At 50.6% G+C, this 18,713-nt stretch overlaps 1 protein-coding gene across 1 annotated transcript in view; it reads right to left on the bottom strand.

The window, feature by feature from the left end:
* Positions 1 to 5,287: 5,287 nt before the first annotated feature.
* Positions 5,288 to 18,713, bottom strand: part of IGSF21 (immunoglobin superfamily member 21) — a 270,231-nt gene continuing 256,805 nt past the window's right edge. Inside the window, exons 6-10 of the mRNA XM_039474557.2 lie at positions 16,223 to 16,697; positions 7,268 to 7,353; positions 6,709 to 6,901; positions 6,299 to 6,337; positions 5,288 to 5,523 (exon numbers count right to left, since the gene is read on the bottom strand). Of these exons, the coding sequence (XP_039330491.1) occupies positions 5,450 to 5,523; positions 6,299 to 6,337; positions 6,709 to 6,901; positions 7,268 to 7,353; positions 16,223 to 16,697 (867 nt within the window). The 3' untranslated portion in view covers positions 5,288 to 5,449. The remainder of the gene's footprint in view (positions 5,524 to 6,298; positions 6,338 to 6,708; positions 6,902 to 7,267; positions 7,354 to 16,222; positions 16,698 to 18,713) is intronic.

The raw sequence follows: 18,713 nt of genomic DNA, 5'->3' as shown, positions 1-18,713 counted from the left end.
ACAGGCAAAGGTATTGTGTGGTAGAGACTTATGTAGAATTGCTGGCAGGCAGTGAAGTGGCAGGTGGTTCCCATGAGACAGAGCAAGGCTTTGGGGAAAAAGGAAGTAGCAGAGGAGGCAGGGGGTACTCTGTGGTTGTTGGCTGCTGACCTGGCCTGGATATGTATACACTGATGATTATCTGAGAACCTTCAGCAGCGGAAAATCATCGACTTCTGTCTTGCTATCAGCTTGTAAAATGTAGGCATACAAATGTTTACTGAATAAACAAATAATTTGTTATATTTTTGTTACAATGTGTGTGTGTGTGTGTGTGTGTGTGTGTGTGTGTGTATTATTCTTATTTTTTTGAGATAGGATCTCACTCTGCTGCCCAGGCTGGAGTGCAGTAGTGTGATCATGGCTCACTGCAGCCTCAGCTTCCTGGGCTCAAGCAATCCTCCTACCTCAGTCTCCTGAGTAGCTGAGACTACAGATGCATGCTGCCATGCCTGGCTAATTTTTGTGTATTTTTTTGTAGAGAATGGGTCCCACCACGTTGCCCAGGCTGATCTTGAATTCCTGAGCTCAAGCAATCTGTCTGCCTTGGCCTCCCAAAGTGCTAGAATTATAGGCACGACCCACCATGCCCAGCCATGTTATTTTTGAAAGGGAAATTGTTGCTAGGAGGCACTTGAGCCTAGCTTAAGTGAGAGTCTGCAATATGGTGCATGGGAAACAAGATTCTTGAACATCAATTTTAGAATATAGGGTAGTTGCAGATTGCAAAAATGGCTCTAATTTTACTTCCTTCCCTGTATTCGCACACTATAGATGTGACTTTTCAGCTTCTCCCATTAAAATGTGGAATCTGTGTCTCCACCCCTTGAATCTGAGCCGGCTTTATGACTGCATAAGCCAACAAAATGTAGCAGAATCGCCAGTGTCCAGGTTCCCTTAGACCACCAGAGGCCTGTGTGCTTTGGTGCTCTCTCTCTCTTGCTTCTCTGCCTTCACCGGGCTCTCTTGCCAGGGGATGAGAGAGAGAGCCTCCATGGAGCAAAACTGAGTTGTCCCAGCCAAGGCCACCCTAGACCAGCTGGCCACCAGCTCTCCTCCACTTGACTGAGATTACAAAAATAAGCCCAGCCTAGATCAGCCAAACCTGGCCCAGATCAGCAGCCTATCACCTAATGAGACATAATAAACAGCTGTTACTTTAAGCCACTACATGTTGGGGATGTTTGTTACACAGCATTATTATGGCAATGGGTAGCAGACCCAAGAGTCATGAGACAGTGTTCCTATTTAATCTGCAGCATTCATCAAACTACTTGACTCCTGGTAAGTGATTAGTAAATATCTGTTGAGTGAATTAATGTGCTTTTGGAAGCACTGATGTAACTGTTTATCTTTTCCCGAAATGTACACTAAATCATCCTAATGCTAAGCCTTTGCTCATGCTGTTCTCCTGTCTAGAATATTCTCCTTCATTTTCTGCCTGGCCAACTTCTATGTTTCCTTCAAAGTTCTGCTCGTAAGTCATCTGCTCTCTCTGGTCTCCTCTGATTCATCCCTCTCACATCGATGCTTCAGCGTCCTGGGCAGGTGCTGGTGCTGAGCGATCATCACAGTTTGACTTCCATTGTTTAGCTGGGTAAATGCTTTCCCCTTCCAGGACTGCGAGCTCCTTGAAAGCAGAGTGTTCTTGCTCATCTCTGCAGCCTGGTGTCTAGCACAGTGCTTGGCTCATAGTAGGTCCTTGGGAGGTGGTGATTCATTCATTCATCATTCATTCACTCAACTCAATAATTAGTTATTGAGCCATGTGCCAGCCTCTGATCTAAGTGTGAGGATGCAAAAGTGCACAATACAGACGTGATTCCTGTGCTCACGGGGCTAACATTCTGGCTCAGGGTAGGGGAAGACTGCCAATAAATAAATATGTAGGAAAAGCATACGGTAATAAGGCATGCCTTGCAGGAAATTAAGTTGAGGGTGGTGTCATGGAGAGCAGTGTGGTGGTCAGGTGGGTCTCTGTGAGGCTGTGGGAGTTAATGGCATGGAGGAGCCAGCTCTGCAAAGGAGAAGAGAATTCCAGGGGGAAGGGAAAAGCAGAATAAAGGCCCTAAAGTAGGAGTGGACAGCAAGAATTCAATGAACGGAAAGATGAGTGTAAGCGAAGCAACAGGAGAGAGGGAATGGGGATGAGACAACCGTAGAGGGGCAGGCAGAGCAGAGCACATCCTGGTCACATTATAAAGGGCTCGGTTTTGTTTTCTGTGTGATAAGAAGCCAAGGATCTGAGGAGGGCGCTGTCGCATGACAGATTTAAGACGATTCCACTGTCGGCTATGTGGGGACTAGACTCGGGGTGGAGGAGGAAATCTGAAGACCAGATTGGAGGCTGAGGCAGTTTTTCAGGAAAGAGGGAGCTTCATCTAGGTTCATGGCAGTGGGGAAAGAGAAAAGTGGGTAAATTCTGGATGAGTTTTGAGAGGAAAGCCAACAAGCTGCTGGATTGGTTGTGGAGGAATGAGATGAAAAGATGAATGAAAGATAACAGTGAAATGTTTGACCTAAGCAACTAGGCTGATGGTACTATTTCTAGAGAAGGGGAATTCTGAGAAAGGAGCATGTTTTGGAAGAGAGAAGCAAAAACTGGGTTTTGGCCACATGAGGTTGGAAATGCATATTTGATGTCCAGTGAGGTAGGGGGACAATATTATAAAGTTAGACATCTGAGTCTAGAATTCCAGGGAAAAGTTAGGGAGTCAGAAATTTGAAAGTCAATATGGAAATGAATTGAAATGGTCATACAGGACCTGACTTGACCAGGGCCAAATGGGCTATGACGACCGCAAGGAGATAGAGCCAATGCTTAACTCCCAGCTTGGCGTGTCTGGCACCTGGAGTTTTTGTAGGGATGGCCCCGATTCCTTATGACGTCTGCACTGTCTGGGAGAGGCAGAGATGACTCAGTGATCTTTCTCCTGGTTGGAAAGGGAGGAGAAGCACAGGGCATTCATAAGCAGAGGTGATGAGAGCCATTCCTGGTGGGTGATAGAGCCTCCCAGTCTTCCCTCCTCTGGCTGCTCAGGCCTGGGTGGAATTCATTCATTTCCATGAATGAAATAAATGAATGAATAATTTCCATTCATTTTATTCCATGGAAATGAATCATTAAATGGGTCCCAGCTTCTCTGTGGCAGATGCAGTGCTCTGAGGTCACCACTCTATTTCCTTTCCAGGGCACACAGCAAAACTACATTTCCCAGCCTCCTTTGCAGTCAGATTGGGCCATGTGACTACTCCTGGCCAATGGGGTATGGACAGGGGTGATTTGTCCTCTATTGGGCTTGGGAGTTAATCACATTCTGTGCGATTGTATTAATTTCCTAATTGCTGCTGTAACAAACTGCCACAAACATAGTGGCTTAAAAGAATATGGCAAATTTATTCTTTTAGAGTTCTGATGTCAGCAGTCTGAAATGAGTCTCATGGGCTAAACACGTTGGCCAGGCCAGTTTCTTCTGGAAACTCAAGGGGGAAAATCTGTTTGCTTACCCCATTTGGCTTCTAGAGCCTGCCTGCATTCCTTGGCTTGTGGCTCCTTCCTTGGGTGACTCCCATCTCTTGCTTCTACCATCACATCTCCTTCTACTGCCTTTCACTGTCTTGCTTCCCTCTTATAACGATGTTGCGATTTCATTGAGCCAACCTGGATAAACCAGGCTGATATTTGCATCTCAAGATGCTTAATTTGATCACATGGGCAAAATCCCTTTTGCCATAGAAGGTAACATATTCACAGGTTCTAGGGATTCGGATATGGACATCTTTGGTGAGAGGGCATTATTCTGCCCACCACAGCCCTCTCTTTCTCTCCCCTGGAAATTCTGGAAGCCACATGTTCCATGTGATATAGCTACAAGATGGAACTGATCTGCTTAACCTGCCTGGGCCTCTCATGAGTTCCAAATTAATCTCTATTGTTGTGTTAGGCTGTTCTTGCACTGCTATCAAGAAATTCCTGAGACTGGGTAATTTATAAAGGAAAGAGGTGTAATCGTCTCATGGTTCTACAGTCTGTACAGGAAGCATGGTGCCAGCATCTGCTCGGCTTCTGGGGAGACCTCAGGGAACTTTGACTTGTGGCAGGAAGGAAAGCAGGAGCAGTCATGTCACACAGCAAAAGCAGGAGCAAGAGAGAGTCAGTGGGGCATGGGGAGGTGCTACACACTTTTAAACAACCAGATCTCACCAGAACTCACTCACTCATCACCAAGGGGACACCACTCATGAGGGATCTGCCCACATGATCCTAACACTTCCCACCAGGCCCCACTTCCAACACTCGGGGGATTACATTTCACCATGAGATTTGGTGGAGGCACAGATTCAAACCACATCAATTGTGTTAAGGCAGTAAGACTCGGGGCTCAATGCATTACTGCAGCAGGGCCTATCCTGTCCAGACTGATGACCGACTTCCATGGGCTCTTGTTGGTGAATCCTAAGTCTTGACCATGGCTCAGAGAGGCCAACCTCACCCCTCTCCAAAGACTCCCAGTCCTTCTCTCTGAGTTAATAACTGAATGACATGATGAATCTTGTAGTGGTTGAGTAGAAAGTTCTGAGAAAACTCTACCACTGACATGCATGTGAACTTGACTGATGTCAGCCTTGGTCACGTGACTTGTTTTGGCTAAAGAAGTGTTCATAGACATAACATAGGCAGAGGCCTTCAATGTGCTTGAATGGTTTGAGTTGCTTTTTGAGCACTGATGATCTACTATAAGAGGATCAAATTTTAGATAGTCACTTCCCCTTTAGTGTGGGTCCCAGACAAACACCCATGGATCAAACTAACCCATGGAGGAGGCCTGAACTCAACCCACAGCTTGGAGTCCAGCCCAGCTGACCTGCTGCCTGAAGCAGAACTGCCCAGCTGAGCTCAGATTAGATCAGCCGAACCACTTCAACCTGAACATGAACATAATCACAAGTGCTTGTCATTGCATGCCGTTGAGGTTTGGGTTGGTTTGTTACACAGCATTATTGTGGCAACAGCTGACTATTACACTTAGCCCTGAGGAAGCTTGGATTTCCCAGGTCTCTGGCCACAGTCCACACTTGGTTACTAGGACTTGAGTGAGACAGTGAGCCCCATGTCCACGTTCATCTGGGAAGGGCATGCTTTCCATCTCCCTTGCCTTTCCCCCTCGGTGCTTGTCCCAGTATTGGATGCCAGGAGGAGGGGCCCAGTTGCTGCTACTGAGCAAATAAAGAATGCAGAGCCACAAACTGAGGTGGGGAAAATCGTTCTGTTTGTTTTAATTAAACCGACTGAAGAAGCCAAGACACAGATGGAAAGAGACTAAGAACAAGACTGGAAATAGTTTAGAAAAGAAATGAAAACCAGTCGCGGAGATGTCAGTGCCTGATGGAGTGGCTGGGGCGGGTGCCTTCACGTCAGCTCCAGAATCACTGTCAGGGCGAGCACCAAGGTAAGCTGGGCGCCAGCAGGGCCAGACATGGAACCTGTGCCAGGAGGCAGGAAAGGGGTCAGAGCCTGCAGACCCAACCCTGTTCCACAACAGCAGAGCCTCCAGGTCCCCAGCAAAAATGCCAGACTTCAGCATCTGGGCAAACTGGGTTCAAGGCCCAACTCTGCCACCTGGCCACCTGACTGTCCATGATCCCTTTCTTCACTCCCAGGCTTGCCAGACTCTGGTCAGACTTCCTAGGGGCCTTGAGGATGGTCCAGTGAGGACCAAGAGTGGGAGCCTCCATTGTGAACTGAGATTGGTTTCATGTAGGGAGGGGATGGCAGGCCTGAAAGCAGTGTCTGGGCCCCTTGGGGTGAATGTTAGAGCAGGCTGGGGAGTGGGGCAGCCCAAGGGAGGACAATATAAAGGGTCTGCACGGAGACATCTATCGATGCTCCCACAGCCCTATGGAGTCATCCACAACCTCAGAACGCAGCCAATGGTCCAGGCTGGACACACCCTTCTGAGGTCAGAGCAGCTGAGCTCTGAGTTAAGAGAGCTAGAGATGCCATGGACAGTGAGATGGGGCACAGTCGGCCCCAGAAATCTCAGCTGGCTGCTTTGGCACGCTGAGTCTCCCTTTACTGCCTCAGTCTCCACCTCTGCCCACTTTGGACCCTGACTCTGCCCTACTAGAAGGCAATGACGTGCCTGAGGTGTCAGGAAGTGGCAAGGGTATGCACACGGGCAGTTTAGGGGACCAGAACTTTCTGGTGACTCAAAGCCCACTCCCTTTTAAGCAAGAAGTCCTGAGCATGGACACTTACCATTGGAGTCCTCCGTTCCTCTTGGGATATTTGGGTTTTCTGTTGGAAAGAAACAGAAAAAGGACCAAAGAGTAGATGGCATTCAGAGCTCAGGGAAGGAGTGGCCCTTTACCCAGCACCTGCTGGGAGGTATCACATGCACTGTCTCAGGGCAGCCACACAACCTCCCTGGGCGCTGGATCATATCAGCCCCAGTTTGCAGATGGAGAAAGTGAGAGAGGTCAGGCAGTTTGCCCAAGGTTCTCTCTACTCCGAAGCCATTATACTTGTAACCGCTGAACGACCCTACCTCTCAAGGCAAATTGAGGGGATCTGAGCCCTCGCTGCTTCCTCCGCCTGGGGACACCTCCCAGCCAGGGCCCGTTCCTGTGGTTGTTCTCCCAGCCAGCCCCTGGTTGAGCGCGCCTTACCAAACACAATGAGCCGGGTGTGCGTGTCGGTGGAGCCCAGCGGGTTCTGGGCGGTGCAGCGATACATGGAGCCGTTGAGCTCAGCGGGAACCCGCTCCAGCACCAGCTCCTTCCCGTCAAACTCAGCGCTACCATCCAGGAGGCGGCTCCCAACCCGCGTCCACGTGAACATGGGCTCCGGGAAGACTTCGTTCTGTTGGCCAGAGCAGGGGAGAGTTAGGTCACAGGAGGACCCATTCTGCCGGAGCAGCAAGGGGTCAGCGTTCTCATCTGATGGGTTGGGAGTGGCTGCCCTGAACTCCAGGAGGAGAAGGAGTCGGGCACTGAAGACCATGTCTGGTTGGAGAGCTAGGTTTACTCTGGGTTCTAGATAGGGAGTGAAACACACATACACCTCTTTGCCATTCCTCATGGGAACCGATTCTTGGGAAACTGAAGCCCACTGGATGTGGCTGGGGATGGAAGAAGGGTGTCAGAGAGGCCTGCCAGGGATGCTGGCGCTCAGTCGGTGCCTCTGCCACCTCTCACCACTCTCCCAGATGCTCAGAGAGAAGCTGACCTGAAACCCGTGGACCAGAATCCTCACTGTGTCCCCGACCCGGGCTCTGCTGGGCGTCATCACAATTTTGGGTCCTTTGGGGGCAACTGTAGGGAAAGAAAGGCTAGATCAGAGAGAGTAAGGAAAGGAGGGGCCGGGCACATGGAAGAGAACGTTCTAGTCTAGCAATCAACATCCTTGGGATCAGCTGCTTTTGTTAGAAGCTCAGTGTGCTCATTTATTTATTCATTCACACCTGCACGCATTCAGACACATTCCCTAAGCCCATGCGATGAATCAGATGCTGTCTAGGACCTGGGGAGTCAATGGTGTACAGAGCACGATTCCTGCCCTTATGGGGGTCACACATCAGTGGGGGAGAAAAACAAAAAAACAGGCAAGTACAAGCCAGTACAACGGTGGACAAGATCAGAGAAGCCCAGTGGACCATGGGGTCAGGGAGGGAATCTTACCTGGGGCAGGTGCTACTGGGCTGCTGATGGGGAGCAGCCTGTGTCAGCGGCCAGACTTGAGGTACCCCGAACTCCCACCCATCTACCCCCTTGGGAGGTGCATTGCCGGTGTCATCAGCCTTTGTCCAGTTGAGTTAACTGAGGCCCAGGGAGTCAGGAAGTGATTTGCCCAAAGTCAAATCTTGAGGAGAGCCAAGTTCACATCTTGAGGATCTCCCACTCTTGAGTCAGTGCTCTTTCTACCAGGTTCATCTTCCCAGCGGGGTTCCTCCAGAACCTCTGGGTAGGGATGGACACGGTGTGGGGAAATCACCTCCTTCCTTGTCCCCAGCCTCCCTGCCTCTCTTTCTCACTTCCTTGTATCGCCTCTTATTCAGTCCCTTTATATCTCTGAGCTTGAAAGCCAAGATTCTCAAGGGCGTGACTATCCTCTGAACAACACCTGAGAATATCAGGGATGGAGGCGCCTCTAGGGATCACTGGATCCGTTCCCTTCATTGCAGCTGAGAAGCAGAGCTCCACGGATAATGTAGAGGCTTATCCGAGGTCACTCACAGAGCCCGTTACCCATGTTTCCTGACCTTCTTGCCAGAACTGTTTTCCCCAATTCATTCATTCACTCATTCATTCATTCACTCACTCATTCAACAGTAATTAGGGAGACAGCCATTTGGAGCAGAGCTGAGGATATGGTGCTGAACAAGACCCAGTGCCTGCTGCCACCAGCTCCCACTTCAGTAGGGGTGACTGTTTGTAAGCAGACAAACACATATGCAAACCAGGACGAGAGTGGCAGTGCCCTAGGCAGATCGGGCAGATCATTAGACCCAGGGGAGAGGCTCAGAGTTGGTGGGTGACATCCTCAGATGGTGGTCAGGGTGTCTTTTCCAAGGAGGTGACATTTAAGCTGAGCTGTGAAGCTCATGAGGCATATTCCAGGCACAGGGACTAGCCAGGGCATGGGACAGAGGCAAGTCAGGGAGAGAATGGGGCTGGGAGACAGATCCCATAGAGTTTCCAGGGCGGAGGAAGGGGTGAGGGTTTTGTCTGGTACTCTGTTTTGTGCTACTCTGTGTAAACATCTTCTAGGGGTGGAGAAGCTTTGTCCTTAGGCCCTGGGGCTGCCTTGGGATAACTCCACCTGTCTTTGCTGGTCCTCGGGCCTCTCTTTCTGACTCAAAGCTCTCAGAACAGAAATCAGAGCAGTTGGCAGATGTGGGTGGTCTCCCAGGCACTGCCAATTTCATTCTCTGAGAATGAAACCAAAGGACTATTAATTAAACCATGAGCAAGACATCTGAAGTGCCACATGGGTCTAGGGAAGCATCCGCGGGAAGAGCGGGGCTTGCATCAAGGGGAGGGAATGGCTGGGAAGGCAAGAGCTGCTTCTGCAGCTGCAGCTGCCAGCCAGTCGTGTGGAAAGGCCACTGGCTTGCCAGACCTGAGAGCTGGGTTCTGATCTGTTCTGTGTGCCCTTGGGTGAGTAGCTCCCCTACCTTTCCCCAGTGCATCATGGGAACAATGATACCCCTTGCCTAACACACATCAGGCACTGGCAGGTTTGTTGGCTAACATTTGTTTTACTCATCCTAAGAGCCAGGACCTACATGAAGTGCCATATGCGCGATCTCATTTAGCCTCCCAGCCTTTGAGATTGTCGCCATAAGGAAATGAAGGCTCAGGGAGACCAAGCAACGTTCCGGCTTTGAAAGAACTCTCAATTGCTGTAGACTTGCAGAAGGGAAACCAGGCCTAGGGCAGTCTAGCCCTGGGTAGTTCTGGCGGCTCTTTCTGTTCTTAAAGGGCTGCTGGGGTGGCATTGGTGGCTGCAGCCAGGAGAGGATGTGAAGGACATCCTGGTCCTGGAAAACGCTGGAGCCCTGGAGGGCAGGGCAGACACCTTTCCCTTCTAGGTCAGATTCCTCAGTGCCCCACTTTCTAAGGAGCCTGTCTTACTCCTTCCTTAGGGCCTGCTGGTTCTAAGGGAAGGAGAGCCAACTTTTATCAGGTGTCAAACATGCGCTAGACACCATTTTAGGACAGTCACATCATCCTGGTACTTATGAGGCAAGTTACATGAAACCCACTGTGGGGTCATAGAATCAGGCCTCCAGGAGGGCAGTGGCTTGTCCAAGGTCACACTGCAAAGAAATGTCAGAAACAAGACGTGATGGCACATAGGGCTTCAGAGGGAGGCTCAGAGCCCAGGGGAAGAGGGAAGGCAGAGTGGGTGCCTTCTTCCACCCAGAGAACCCCAGCTCCTGGGCTCCTGTGTGCATCTGACCCTGAGGGGCACAGAGGGTGGGCAGAAGAATGGTCTGCTCCTCTCTCGCTTCTTTCAAGCTCTATCCTGGCAGCTGCCACCAGACAAGTGCCTTTGCAGCAGATGGCCCCTGACTCCCTCCTTCACGGCTGCATTGAGATGTTGCTTCTGGAAGCCAAGTCAGCTGCTCTCGGCCTCCGCACTCCTTCCACCCTCAGGCTCCTGACACTCAGAGCCTGGCCCATTAGCAGCTTCAGACAGTGAAAGCCTGGCCCCACTTGCCTGCTTCTAGAACTCAAAGGCTGACAGTGCCTGAAAGGAATGTTCTTAGTCTCTGGGCTTTCCTGCCTCTCAGCCCCTGAACACAGAGAAAGAACACAGAGAAAGAACACAGAGAAAGAGACCCAGGACTGAGGTCTAGCCCTCTAATTTCTGACTGCATGACTTGGATGAGTCATTTCAACTTGTTAAGCCTGAGTTTTCTAACCTGTAAATGGGGTGAATAGACTACCACCCTGCTGGAGGAAACACTCTGGAAATGACAATGGAGGAGGGAGATAAGACTGCAATGTGAAATGTAAAGCGATGTCTGTCTGCTCAGGGAATGAAAAAGATCCTGGCTATACAAGCTGCCTTCCTTCCCTGTCCTGAGCATCCTGATGGAAGGATAGTACTGTGGAATCTCAAGGAAAAGCTCCTCTAGGTTTCCCCCAGGAATTCTGGGTGTTTACTAAAATAATCACTCACCCATTCACCCATTCACCCATTCACCCATCCATCCATCCATCCATCCATCCATCCATCCATCCATCCATCCATCCAAACATCTATCTAAACATTCATGCATCAATCCATCTATCCATCCAAATATCCATCCATCCAAACATCCATCTATTGAGTCCATCCCTTCAAACATCTATCCAAAATATCCATCCAGACATCCATCCATCTAAATATTCATCCATCCATCCTTCCAGACAAACATTCATCCATTCATCCATCTGTCCAACCACCCATCCATCCATCCATCCATCCACCCACCCATCCATCCACCCACCCATCCATCCATCCATCCATCCATCCATCCATCCATCCATCCATTCATCCATCCATTTAAACATCCATCCATTCATTAAAACAGCCATCAAAACCATCCATCCATCCATCCTAGCATTCATTCTATTCATTCATCTATTCAAACATCCACCAATCCATTCACATACCTACCCATTAACCTACCAATCTGCTCACTCACCCATTTATTCATTTTCTCTATCCATCTAATTCTTTATTGTACACCTAATTTGTGGTGATCACTATCCAGGGCAGTTTTTATTAAAGTCTCCCACTATTATTGTGTGGGAGTCTAAGTTTCTTTGTAAGTTATTAAGAACTTTTCTGTGTTTTGTTCAAGAGGATTCATGATGCTGGTTTTTACATTTAAATCTATGATTCATTTCAACTTAATTTTTGTATGTGTGTGTGAGGTAGGGGGTCCAAGTTCAATTTTTCCTTATGTGTATTCATTTGTTTCAGGGTCATTTGTTAAGAGAACTCTTTCCCCATTGAACGGCCTTGGGTCTTTGGCAAAAATCAATGAACTCTGTGTATGTGGATCTATTTCTGGACTCTGATCTGTTTTATCAATCTATTTGTCTACCATGGGAAGGTTCTGGGTGGGTGTCATGATCTGATTTATATTTTAAGTAGATCAATCAGGGTGGGAAATAGAATAGGGCAAAAGTAGAAGCAGAACGACCAGTTTTAAAGGCTGCTCTGATAACCCGGGCTTGAACTGATGGTTCTTGGGTTGGGTATTCGGAGAGGAGATCGTGAGGAGGGGCAGGTTTGAGATATATTCTGAGGTCGAGCTGCCAGGGCTTAATGATGGCTTGCATGTGGGATAGGAGAAAAGAGTGGAAAAGGTGAGTGGCTGCAAGGTTTCTGGTTTGGTCAATGGGAAGAACGTAGCTGCCATTTAGTGAGATGGGTGCCAGGACACCTGGGCATCTGTGGTCCAGATCACAAGAAAGGTACAAATCTGGTGAGACAGGAACTCAGAAGAGGCACAAACAGCTTGGAGGGTTGGGGGAGGGTCAGAGAACTCTTCCTGGAGAGGTGGCATGTGAGCTGGGGAGAGCAACCCTGCAAGGGAAGGGCAGGAGCAAAGGCTCATTACAGGGAAACATACCCCACCCTCATTGGCCTGATCTTCAAAATGATTGTGATATCTTTATGGGCTTGTAGCTGACATGTCCTAGTGATGGGAGGGGGTGAGCTCCTGCTGGCCTGTGTGACCCCTGCCACCAGCACCCCAAACCACATTAAAGCACTTGCCTGCTGTGTCCTTGATCCCAGGTCCTACCTTCACTGGAGCCATCTCTGTGGGCCTCCCCAGCCCCCATCATCAGAGCAAGGGAAAGAAGGGTCCACTCATAAGCAGTAGGCCTGGATAGGCAGATCTGCACACACTGGGAAAGTGTGTGCAAACTTTCAAACCCAACCTTATTGAATGATTGGATTTTGCGCCCTGAGGTCATCTTATCCATCCCACTGTCTCACCCGGAGTACAGAGTGCCCTGATTGTGCCAGGTGCACACCCTCACAACACTTTGGCTCATGGCACTCTCCACTGGTCACACCCCCTGGCTCAGTGACACCTCACCACAGCCCTGACAAGTGGGCTGTATAGGATGGTGGTTAAGAAAGTGGGTTCTGGGGCCAGACAGCCAGGAAAGTCACTCTAAGCCTGAGTCCCTCATCTCTCAGATGGGAATAATAAGAGCATCTTTCTGAGGCCTCATGGGTTCACTACAGATTTCAGGGAAATCTGGTGAGGGAAGCATCTTGCGGAGGGCCTGGCTCCAAGCAGATGCCCAAGACATTTGTGCAGTGACTATTCTCCCCCTTCAACAGGTCAGAAAACGGAGTCCCAGAGACATTAAGAGGTCCGAGTTCTCAGGCAGCCGTCGAGGGAGGCTAGGAAGTCAGCCCAGGTGTCTCTTTACTCACCCACCCAATTAGGGCCCTTCACCTTGGTGGCCCTGCTGTGTCCCCCATACCCCAACTTTCCCGGTGTGTGCAGACCTGCCTATCCAGGCCCACTGCTTATGAGTGGACCCTTCTTTCCCTTGCTCTGATGATGGGGGCTGGGGAGGCCCATAGAGGTGGCTCCAGTGAAGAGAGGACCTGGGATCAAGGACACAGCAGGCAAGTGCTTTAATGTGGTGTGGGGTGCTGGTGGCAGGGGTCACACAGGCCGGCAGGAGCATACCCCCTCCCATCACTAGGACATGTCAGCTACAAGCCCACTTCTCACCAGCTGCCTTGAAGTTTGAATCTGGCCTTTCATCTTTCTCATCCTTGTTCTTGGTGGTTGGGGCAAGGGTGCCACCCCGCTGGAAGCTTCCACAAGAGGGGCAGGAGGGGACTTTCATAAGCGAAGCAACCGGGTGAAGAGTGAAGGCTCCTCTGTCTGGGGAGGGAGAGGCCATGGAAGGATGGAAGGTCCAGAGAGAGGGGTGAAGGGCTGGCAAGGTGGGAAGGCCAAGAGAGGGGTCGGAGCAGGCTCTGGGTTGAGAAGATCCCAGCACCTAGCACAGGGCCTGGCCTTAAGTGATGCTTGTGATATTTTTATGGAATGATGAGCAAACAGCACCCAGGGAGTGGACACCTGTACAAAGGGATGCCCTGAGGAGGCAGAGTGAGATGTATAGAGCAGACTTTGGAGCCTTTGAATTCTCCCCACTCACCTTGGGCAACTTCAGCTCCCTGAGCCTCAGTTTCCTCCTCTGTGATATGGGATAATAATGGTTCCTGCCTCACTGGGTTAATATGAGAGAAGCCACAGTCTGTGGCATATAGTAGGTGCTCAGTAAATGTTAGCCTTTATTATTAGTTTCTGTATAGGCAGGTGGCCTGTGAAAATCAAAGGGCTGCTGGGTGCGGTGGCTCACGCCTGTAACCCCAGCATTTTGGGAGACCCAGGTGGGCAGATCATCTGAGGCTGGGAGTTTCAGACCAGCCTGGTCAGTATGGTGAAACCCCATCTCTACTAAAAATACACACAAAAAAGTTAGCTGGATATGGTAATGGGCACCTGTAATCCCAGATACTTGGGAGACTGAGGTGGGTGAATCTCTTGAACCCAGGAGGCTAAGGTTGCAGTGAGCCAAGATCACCCACTGCATTCCAGCCTGGGTGTGACAGAGTGAGACTTTGTCTCAACAACAGCGACAACCAAAAAAAAAAAAAAAAAAAAAATATATATATATATATATATATATATATATATATATATATATATAGAGAGAGAGAGAGAGAGAGAGAGAGAGAGAGAGAAATCAAAGGGCCATTTTAATGGGTCTTCAGGGAACCAGTCCCATAACCAGCCAAGGCACCCAGTCCTGGAGCTGGTAAGTTCAGTGGTTGGCATGGTAGTGAGTGAAGAAGGCAACAATAATATCAACTCTGCTACATACAAAGTTAATGACATTGCAAGGGACTCCATCAATGTGAACCTCAGTTTTGCTCATCTGCAAAATGGGGCTACATGGTCAACTTGTGCCTGTGAGGACTGGATGAGAATCCTTGCAGATGTTGCTGGCACATAGTACATACTATCTGTACAAGAATCCATTTCTTTGGTATTTGATACTGAGGAGGTGTTGGGTTTTCCGGTGGTCCAGCTGAAACGGAAGCCCTCTGGAACACCTCACACAAGCCACCGTCCCAATTCTTGTCACTCAGTACTCTCAGTCTTTGGTCATGAGTGGCCTGGGTTAGAGGCTGTGGACTGCTGCATGCAGCCCCTGAACACTATGGGAGTTTTAGGGGACAAGCTCAGGCATCTCAGGCTCAGGAAGAAGCTGCTGGGGGCTGCAGCTCAAGGTTCAAAGGACAAAGGTGAAAGGACAAGTGCAGGTCTTTGTGCCCGTCCCCTGCCCTTGCCCACCCCGTCCATGAAACAACCGGACAGGAGTCCTGTATATTTCCAGCAGAAAAGATCCCACATCTTCCCTTTCCCTGCCCCAGTCAGCTGGGAAGAGGAGTGTAAGGGGGAAGGGTGTGAGTTCTCAGGGAACTGCTTTGGAGATCCCTGGACTGGGGCTCTGTGAGGAGAGGAGCAGATCAGGGACAGGGATTGGGTCCTAGGGCTGAACTGGCTCTGTGCACCCAGTGTCTTCTTTGCCTGCCTCCCACATACCCACAGACGACAGGGTTTTCATTGTACCTAAAAGTGTAAGCCAGAGCGATATCCTCCCACGTCCTATGTGTTCCTGACCCCAAGCTGGCAAAACTTCCTGTGACTTTCAGAATTCCTGAACCTGATCCAGCAAGCCTGCACCTCCCAGGTTCACAACCCTTGTGAGCAATGTCCTCTCAGCTCACTGGGCTCATACGCAATCCAGAAAATCTTCCTGTCACCTCCCATGCTCCCATCTGTGATGGAGAAAACTTCCCTGAGCAGGCCATGACCTCAGTGCTCCTCTCCTTGACCCGACAAATGTCCCCTGATCTCTTGTGCTCTTGAGGCTGACTCAAAAAATCTTGGCCTCCCCTGGTCTTCATGCTGGCCTTCTATGCTTCTGACTTGACTCAGTGACCCTTCCTGAAGAAACCCGACTCGTGTATTCTTCATTTAGTCAGCAAACCTCCCTACGACTTCCTGGTTCCATTTTTGACCTAGAAATCCTGTTTTGAACACTGATCCAGCAAATTTCTCTGACTTTCCAAAATTTTTATCCTGACTGTGCAAACTCCCTTACCTCTGGTGTTCCTGACCCAACCGAGAGACTCCCCTGCCCTTCCCCAACTTCTCATGTTCTTGACCCAATCCAGCAAGTCCCCTGTTCCCCAACCTCTAGTGTGCCTGACCCAACCCAGCAAATCTCCTCAATCTCTTGTTTCTGATCCATCCAGAAAACTCCCCAGACCTCTCATGTTCCTGACCTAATCCAGCAACTCCCCTGACCTTCTCCGGTATCCTGTGTCCCTGACCCTATCCAGCAAACGCCTCTGATCACTCATGTTCATGGCTCAACCCAGCAAACTACCTTGGCCTGTGGGTACCTCCCATTCCTAAGAATCCTGACTCTACCCTTTGTGCTCATCCTGACTCCAGTTTCCTCCATCCCCTCCCCATCTCCATGGCTGTCCTCAGCCCGGGAACCCCATTCCCAGGCTCTCCCCACACCAAGGTCTGCAAGGGCTCTACAGAAGGCCCCCACCAAGCCTTACCCAGCGTGACCTCTGCCTGCATGGGCATTGACAGCGCTGGGTGCTTGACCTCGCAGCTGAAGAGGGCCTCGTTGTCGATCTGTGGGTTGAGGGTCCAGGTGAGCAGGGCGCGTACTTCCACCGTGCCGTCGCTGCCCGGGGTGCGGCTGTGGCGCAGGAAGTAGACGGGCTCAGCGCTGTGGACCCAGCGGGGGAACTCACGGCTCACGACCGTCTCTGGTATGTTCTCTGTGGTTGGCTGGAGGAGGATGTTGGGATCTGGGGTCAGGCCATGGGAGGGGCGCTCCGTGTAGGGTCGCCCACCCCGGTTCTCGGCATCCAGGAGGGACAGTGACTTCTGCATCTTGGTGTCGTCCAGGTCACGGTGCAGAAGGCCGCGGAAGGGCCTGCTGTCCTGGAGGGGGCCGGAGCTCGCAGCTGGTGGCTCTGACAGGGGCACGGCCTCGATCGGTTCCCCATCTCGTTTGAAATAAACCTGCCATTGCAAGGAGGGTGTGGAGAAAGATTTTGGGCTACAAACTTCAACCTCCCAATAGGCTCTCTGGTGAACTGGGCACAGGATGCCAGTTCTTCCAGAGCCTAGCAGTCTAGACAGTCGCCCTCACCCCACTCCTTTCCTTCCAACACCCCCAACAACCATGAGCCAGTGTGGTACATTGGGAACACACGCAGGCCCCTGGGGCGAGGCTTAGCCCAGTCCTCATTTACCAACTGATGAGGCTTTTTGAGTGTCAGTCTCTTCACTTGTCAAGATGAATAAGACACCTGCTTCCTGGGGCTGTTGGATGCTTCTGTGGAACCCCGGAGGAAATGGGGGCCTTGCCCTATACCACGGCAGCCACCTGGGCTCCACGGGGGTGGTCCATGCCCACCCGAGGAGGGCACAGGGATGAAGGCGAAAATGGAAGGCACCGGAGATTAAATGAGATGTTGGGAGAGCATGAGGGAAGAAAGAATCTGTGTGCGTGTGCATTTTGGAGATGGAAGGCAGCAGACAGGTGCACGTGTGGGAGGAAGCTAGGTGCAGAGGTGAGGCGAGCAAACGTCTCCTCGCTTTCTCTGCTAATGGGGAGCTTGAGGTTTGCAAGGCGGTATTTAATTTAATTTGCTGTCATTTTATTTTGGTACATGTGCCCAGAGGCCTGCGGGGTTTGGGTGTATTTTTAATAAATCAGATAACTAGATCAATAGGGGGCTGGGGGAGGGAAGAGTGGGACGCAGGTTGGGGAGGGAAAGGAAAGTGTGTGTGGGGAGGGGCTGCAGGGCGGGGACGGAGGTGGGCGGGGATGGGGTATGAAATGTAGGATTTTTGTCCGAGTTTGTAACATCCATGAAACATCTCTTTGGTGTACTCAAAAGCTTGCACTGGGTTGTTTTTTTTTTCCCCCCCCCCAATTTATTTTCTTCTTCTTTTTAAAAAGTGCTTTAAATGCAGGTTTGTAATTTATATCAAAGAATTTCTTTAAAGTTCTGACGTCGCCAGGCGCGGTGGCTCAAGCCTGTAATCCCAGCACTTTGGGAGGCCGAGGCGGGTGGATCACGAGGTCGAGAGATCGAGACCATCCTGGTCAACATGGTGAAACCCCGTCTCTACTTAAAAGTGCAAAAAATTAGCTGGGCATGGTGGCGCGTGCCTGTAATCCCAGCTACTCAGGAGGCTGAGGCAGGAGAATTGCCTGAACCCAGGAGGCGGAGGTTGCGGTGAGCCGAGATCGCGCCATTGCACTCCAGCCTGGGTAACAAGAGCAAAACTTCGTCTCAAAAAAAAATAATAATAAAAAATAAAGTTCTGATGTCTCAGGTAAACATAGGATGGCTGGATTTGGGGAGACAAGGTTCTTTACATACTTATATCTGAGTATTTTATTGCCAGGTCACAAATGTCAGGGCAGGCAGACAGGATGGCTAGGAGGTGCCTTCCTGCAGCCCCTGGGCTGTGAAACGCTTTCTTGGTGCCTGTCAGGAAAGCGCCTTTTCTTTGTGAGAAAAAAGCAGCTTTCCCGATTTTAGGGCCACTGGACCTCTTAATGGCCTCCAAAGGGGGAAATTTGGGGTCATGTCTTGCTTTCAGCAACTGGCTTTGAAGCTACCTTTTCTGGTCTACTTTCTAGGGACGGAGGCTTGTTTCTGTGCCCCTGCCCATCATCTCCCTTGTGTCTCTGTGTCTCTGCCCACCGCCCCACCTGTGTCTCTGTGTCTCTGCCTACCGCCCCACCTGTGCCTCTGTGCCCCTGCCCACCGCCCCACCTGTGCATCTGTGCCCCTGCCCATTGCGCCACCTGTGTCTCTGCACCCCTGCCCACCACCCCACCTGTGCCTCTGTGCCCCTGCTTACTCCCCTGTCCTGGGCCTCTACAAACCCATTTACCAGCCCACCCCAGGTCCTGAGGCAAGGCTGGCCTAGATTCCCAAGCCACACCACTGGATCATGCCTGTGAGACAGTCAGGTCTGGAATGAGGGGAACCATCTGGCTCCCGTCTTGAACTGTAA

Source organism: Saimiri boliviensis, chromosome 11 (assembly GCF_048565385.1).
Source record: "Saimiri boliviensis isolate mSaiBol1 chromosome 11, mSaiBol1.pri, whole genome shotgun sequence".
Classification (NCBI taxonomy): Eukaryota; Metazoa; Chordata; class Mammalia; order Primates; family Cebidae; genus Saimiri; species Saimiri boliviensis.
Note: the sequence above shows the minus strand (reverse complement) of the source record. Positions and strands in the feature narration are given on the sequence as shown.